Below are 6000 nucleotides of genomic sequence, written 5' to 3'. Positions count from 1 at the left end.
CGGCCAACAAGTCCCCAGCCAACCATGTCCAGCAGGGTCTGCACACAGTAGGGCTTACTAATGGCTGGAGGAAACATCTACTCTATCTCATGAGTCCTGTTTGCGAGGAGCCCCCTCCACCCCCACCTTAGAAACAGGATACGGTTCAGAGCTAGGACAGCGGCTGGGTGCCCTGCCCCTCCCCAGAGAGGACCTCCAGCTGGATGGAAGCAGGAGGACATTCCTGCCGCCAGGTGGCGCGTGGGCCGGCAGGATCCCCAGGACTGCCTTGGAGGAGGCAGCCATAAGGCCTCAGTCCCATGCCTGCGTGCTAAGCCTCTCTGCCCCCCTTCTTGCCCCATGAGCTTTTCTGTCCCAGAATTAAGTTCAGGTACCCAGCGCTCATGCCCCCCGGTCTGGGATGCTGCTTACCAGAGGGTACCACTCCTCCCACCTCTCAGAGCTGCTCCTGGGGTCCAAAGGAAGCAGTGTCAGTGTGGACTCCCCAGAGGTGACAGCTGGGGTTGGGGTGCAGCCTCCACCCCAGAACTGCTGTAGGCAGGAGCCCTGGGGAAGGAGACAGAGTGAGCCAGGGACTGTGGGTGGGGTAAGGCCACACAGGGCCCAGCTGAGGGTGTGCCCCCAGGGCCCAGACTGTGTTGGGGACAGAGGCTGTGAGCAGACACAGGCCAGAGACAGGTACTCTCAGCCCCAGGAGGAATTCAGTCAACCCGCAGAGTGAAAAAGATTGATGTATTTGATTTACAATTAACAAGATTTACAAAACGGGTGGGGGGTACTCGTGAGGACCACCTGTCTGACAGGCCAGAGACCAGCACCCATCTGCTGGGGTCCCTCTGGCCGCCTGGGCCTCGACGTCTGACGTCCAGCTTAACCTTTGAGGTGAGGCCCAGGCGGCACGCTTGAGTTCACTTAGATCAACGGTGCCTGCAGGGAAGGCAGGTGAGGTCAGGAAGGCATCGTACCGCTGGTTTTCTTCCTCTCATTCCAGGAACAGACAGACACAGTCTGGGGCCACAGGCGCTGCAGAACCCCAGGGAGGTGGGCCCGGGGCCCCATGTTCGAGATGGTGCAGCTGCAGCGCCAGGAGGCTGAGGCCGGCGTCTGAGTGCCACCGTGGCCCATCAGGCTCAGGCACCTAAGGCACGTTTGCAAATCACTCGGAGGCTGGACGTGGAAAGACAGAACCCGACGCTGGTTCCAGAGGGAGCTGGTGCTGGCAGGGCTGCTGTGGTACAGGACCACCCTCAGGCAGTATTGCTCAGGAGAAAGATGCTACGAGAGTCCCACACGTGCTGAGGGCTGGGGCGCTTGGGCAGGCTCATCCTCTGCTGGTCAGAGAGAGAAAGGCTAAGCTGCTGGCCAGGGGGCCAGCCCCCGGACACCTGAACCTCTGTGCTGCAGTTGAGGGCTGAGGTTGGAGGTCAGAGGTCCGTGACCTTGTTCTCCAGCGCGGCCGCGATCTGCTGCAGGCGGAAGGCCAACTGCATCTTCTGGGCAGCGGGGTCCTCCTCAGGGCGTTAATGATCTGAGGGTGGGTCACCATCATGTGAGGGCTGGCGGCGAAGGGCTGCCCCGTGCCTTCCTACCCCTGTGAGGACATGACCTGCTTACCTCATCATAGTACTTCTGTGTGTACTGGTAGAGCTGGTGCAGGGCCACAAGGGTGTTCAGAGTGTCCGTGTGTGCCTGGGTGGGAGGACAGTATGACCCCAGGGTAGGCAGGGGCGGTGTGACCCCAGGGTAGGCAGTATGACCCTTGGGTAAGTAGGGGCAGCGTGTCCCTGGTCTTTGCAGACGTTCAGCCCTGGGGGAGCTGTCCTTTAGGAGAGCAGGTGGGCTGTGACGTGGTGGCTGTGTGGCACTGTGGGCACAGGCAGTCACAAAGGTCACACCCTCCCATGGGCATAGCCCCAGACTCACACGGGATGGCTGTGGACAGAGGAATTGCCCAGGCCCACAGTCACCCCAGCACACTCAGACACAGATGCACTGAGTCGTCTCTGTCCCAGTGGGACACTCCGGTGGTCACGCTGGTACGGCAGACATGCAGGACAGCTTGGAGCTGCACACCCCCCACCCCACAGTGCACCCCCACACTCAGCACACTAGGTGCCAGCCAGGCAGGCACAGGTGCCTTCCTTGGCCCCACCCCCCTGGAACCCCTCATTGCATTTTCATCCCCACTCTGCAATTCAGTCCTGGGTACCACACACCCTGGGAAGCCATGTGAGCCTCAGCTCAGCCTGGAGTGGGGGGTCAGGAAGTGTCCCCATGCCCCCACCCCCTTACCCGGGAAATTTCTGCCAAGTGTGTGTTCATGTCTTGGTCGCTGACTTGCACCATCTGGCGGATCCCTTTGTAGTAACTGTGGGGGGATGGGCAGTTACAGGGGGCAGGAGGAGGAAGGGCGGAAGGGCAGCCACAAGGGGAGGGTGGGGGAGCAGGGGCTGGAGAGGGGCAGCCGCTGGCACTCACTCCTCCACCATCTTCTTGTAAGTGGAGATCTCCTTGGCGTAGAGTAGCTTGTTGCTGGGAGAGTCCTGGGGGGAGACACAGCCAAGTTATACCTGGGCTGGATGGCACTGGCCCTGCCAGGGATGCAGTCACGCTCACAGCTGCTCAGAGACAGGACTGAGGTCCACCCAAGCAGGAAGGCTGTGCCCCTTCCAGCCACAGACCTGCCTGTACAAGTTGGTGGTGGGGGAGGTCCCATGGGAGGGGAAGGGGATCCTGGACTGTCCTGAGGTGGCCCCTGTCACCTTCTACCTGCCAAACATCCAGGACCCCTGACACGTCCCAAACTGACTTCCTTTCCCCATTTGGTCCCTCCTGGCCTCAGCTCCCTGCCCCCACTGACACCCCCCATCTCAGCTCCTGCCCCCACTGACACCCCTGGCCCCAGCTCCCTGCCCTCCCCCTCCATGCATGCGGCTCAGCCCCCACCCCCACTGACACCCCCAGTCTCAGCCCCCCCTCACAGACACCCTCCAGTCTCAGCCCCGGCCCCCACCAACACCCCTGGCCCCAGCTCCCCGCCCTCGTGGTCCACGCACGCGGCTCAGCTTGTGCTCAGTCCGTGTGCAGGCGTCCATGAAGGTCTGGGCAATGACCGACAGCGAGGCATCCACCACCTCGTGCACGTGCACGTCGAAGATGAAGTGGGGGTTCTTGAGTATGTTCACCCAGAAGCGGAGGGGCAGGCTGAGGTGAGAGGGCAGGTGGTCAGGGGCTGCCAGGCTCGGGGCCCTCCGAGCCCGCGTGGTGCACCCCACCTGTTGGTCTTCCAAATGTGGATGGTGTCTTCGTCCCGGATGTCATACTTCTCCGCCTGCTCATCCAGGAAGTCAAAGAAGTACTTGACTGCAGGAGGTACCGCGTGGCCCGGCGCCAGCACGCTCGGCGCCAGCACGCTCTGGAAGAAGTTGTCCACAAACTGCTGCAGTGTGCCCTGCGGGTGGGTGGGTGTGGTCAGCGCTGCCTGCAGGAGCTCCAGGGCTCGCCCCAGGCCTGCTCGCGGCACGCACACCTTGACCGAGAGCAGCCGCGTCAGGTAGATCTCGGTGATGGCCTTGGTGCGCTCCTTCTCCTTCACACTGCCACGCTTGGGCTTGCCTTCATCCACCTCGTCGGCCGGACGTACCAGATGCCACACGCGGTTCTCCTCCTCCAGGAGGGCGTGGCCTGGAGGGGGTGCATGTTGAGGACCCTGGAAGGCCAGGCTGGGTGGGGCAAGACCTGGAATGCTGCTAGGCTCCACGGCTCCCACCCAGTTAGAGCTGGGGCTGGGGAGGGCAGCAGGGGTGGATGGGGGTGCCCTGAGGTGGCCCTTGGTCCTATGCTGACCTCTGAAGGTGGGAGGAGAGGGGCAAGAAAGGGAGGGACTTACGCTCCCCTGGCAAATCCTGCTGACTGTCCTCAGGCTGCTGTGAGACCCCCACCTTGGACAGGATGAGAGTGGCTCCATCCCGGACCTGGGGGACATGGAGATAAGGTGGACGTGCTTGTCATGCTAGGTTGGGCTAGCCCTTGCCCCTCCCGTTCCTCCTGCCCCACGCCCCCTGTGCTGCCTGCTATCCCCAGCATCTTCCTGCACTGTCCCCCACATCCCCCTGGCTTGCTGCCCGCTGTCCCCCACATCCCCCTGCACTGCCCCCCACGCCCCCTGTGCTGCCCCCCACATCACCTCCACACTGCCCACAGTCCCCCGCACCCCTCGGCACCGCTTTCCACATCCCCCGCATGCTGCCCACACCTCCCCCCCCACACTGCCCCCATGTCTCCCCCATGCCGCCCTCCATGTCCCCTCCACACTGCCTACTGTCCCTTGCATCCCCCCGCACTGCCCCCATGTCCCTCCTGCACCCCCCCTGCATTGCCCTCCTTACCTCCACACTGCCCACTGCCCCCACATCCCACCCATGCTGCCTGCTCTCCCCCACATTCCCCCGCCCCCTGAAGTGCCCCCCATGTCCCCCCTGCATTGCCCCTCACGTCACCTCCACACTGCCTGCTGTCCCCCATGTCCCCCCGCACTGCCCCTCATGTCCCCCCTGCACCCCACACCCCCCCTGTATCCCCCCACACTGCCCCCCATATCCCCCCTGCATCCCCCCACACTGCCCCCCACGTTCCCCCGCATCCCACCCACACTGCCCCCATGTCCCCCCTGCACCCCTCCGCACTGCCCCCCATGTCCCCCTGCATCCCTCCTGCACTGCCCCCCATGTTCCCCCTGCATCCCTCCTGCACTGCCCCCCACATCCCCCCGTACTGCCCCTCATGTCCCCCCTGCATCCCCCCACACTGCCCCCATGTCCCCCCTTGTATCCCCCCGCACTGCCCCCCCATGTCCCCCCTGCATCCCCCCACACTGCCCCCCATGTCCCCCCTGCATCCCCACTCACGTTGTAGTGCATCAGTGTGTTGATACGCTTCCACCGGCCGTCCCGCTGTGAGGTCAGGTCCAGGTCCGACAGAGTCTGTGCTGTGGAGCCAGGACGCCACTCTGCAGGAGACAGCCCAGCTTGCTCGAACCCTGTCCCCTGCACCACTCCCTAGCACCCCAGGTCTGGCCAGCTTGCTTACCCAGGACTACGCTCTCAGCCTTGGGCCAGCGGGAGCAAGGCTGCATGCGGTACACCTGGTCAATGATCTTCTCCTTGACCTGGGAGATGGTGTCACAGTTGAGGACCTTGACAGGGATGGCGTCGAATCCTTCATCCTGGACGATCACGCTCACTGTCTTTGGGGGACACGGGGAGTCACCACCCAGAACTACCCTCAGTGCCTGGGCCCACTGGGCTTCAGGGTCCCTGCAGGCACCCAGGGCTAACAGCTGTGAGGAGCGGGGGGAGCCACGAGGGGCCACATACACACTGAGTCACTCATGTCTGCCAAGGGCCTATGACCTCCCACAGGGACAAGGGACCATGAGTAAGGGGACCTGCTCCCACATGAACCTCTGCCTGGCTCACCCACACCCAGGGCCAGCCCAGGAACTGACCCAGCACCACAACCCCACCTCCCATGTGCCCACCCTCCTCCCCCTGCGCCCATCCCACACTCACCAGGGGTGCATACTCTACATCATCCCCCAGCAGCCCAGTGTCATTTAGGGTGTACTTGGCCTTCTTCTGTATGGCATCCACTGGCCCCTTCTCCACCTGATGCTTGATGGCCTTGAAGAGCTTGTATAGGGGCTCACCGGCACTGTCCTGGGGTGAAGCAAGGGGATCAGCATGGGTGGGGCCTGAGTCGAAAGGGTTAGGGGACCTGGCCAGGGTGTCTGTGGTCTGACCACATGTGGGGAGGGCAGCAGCGGAGCAGGTGCAGGGGGTGGACGTTTGGTGGGACCGGGACCCACCTTGAGATACTGGTACAGGCAGATGGACATCCAGTTGGACAGCATCCTCTCCACCACTGTCTCTGACCTGGGGTTGCAGAGAGGCCTAGTACCAAGGGGCCCTGAAGACCCTAAGGCCCACACCCCCACCCTCC

General features: G+C 63.2%; 1 protein-coding gene across 1 annotated transcript in view; it reads right to left on the bottom strand.

Moving 5' to 3' along the window:
• Positions 1-713: 713 nt before the first annotated feature.
• The window catches only part of PLXNB2 (plexin B2), a 32061-nt gene continuing 26774 nt past the window's right edge, over positions 714-6000 (bottom strand). Inside the window, 13 exon segments of the mRNA XM_064283279.1 lie at positions 714-1516; positions 1519-1528; positions 1615-1689; positions 2293-2368; positions 2479-2543; positions 3057-3204; positions 3276-3451; positions 3530-3684; positions 3890-3974; positions 4908-5008; positions 5089-5245; positions 5571-5717; positions 5867-5933. Coding sequence (XP_064139349.1) covers positions 1425-1516; positions 1519-1528; positions 1615-1689; positions 2293-2368; positions 2479-2543; positions 3057-3204; positions 3276-3451; positions 3530-3684; positions 3890-3974; positions 4908-5008; positions 5089-5245; positions 5571-5717; positions 5867-5933 — 1354 coding nt within the window. The 3' untranslated portion in view covers positions 714-1424.

Source organism: Loxodonta africana, chromosome 4 (assembly GCF_030014295.1).
Source record: "Loxodonta africana isolate mLoxAfr1 chromosome 4, mLoxAfr1.hap2, whole genome shotgun sequence".
In the NCBI taxonomy this organism is placed as follows: Eukaryota; Metazoa; Chordata; class Mammalia; order Proboscidea; family Elephantidae; genus Loxodonta; species Loxodonta africana.
This window is presented reverse-complemented; position numbering and strand designations above follow the sequence as displayed.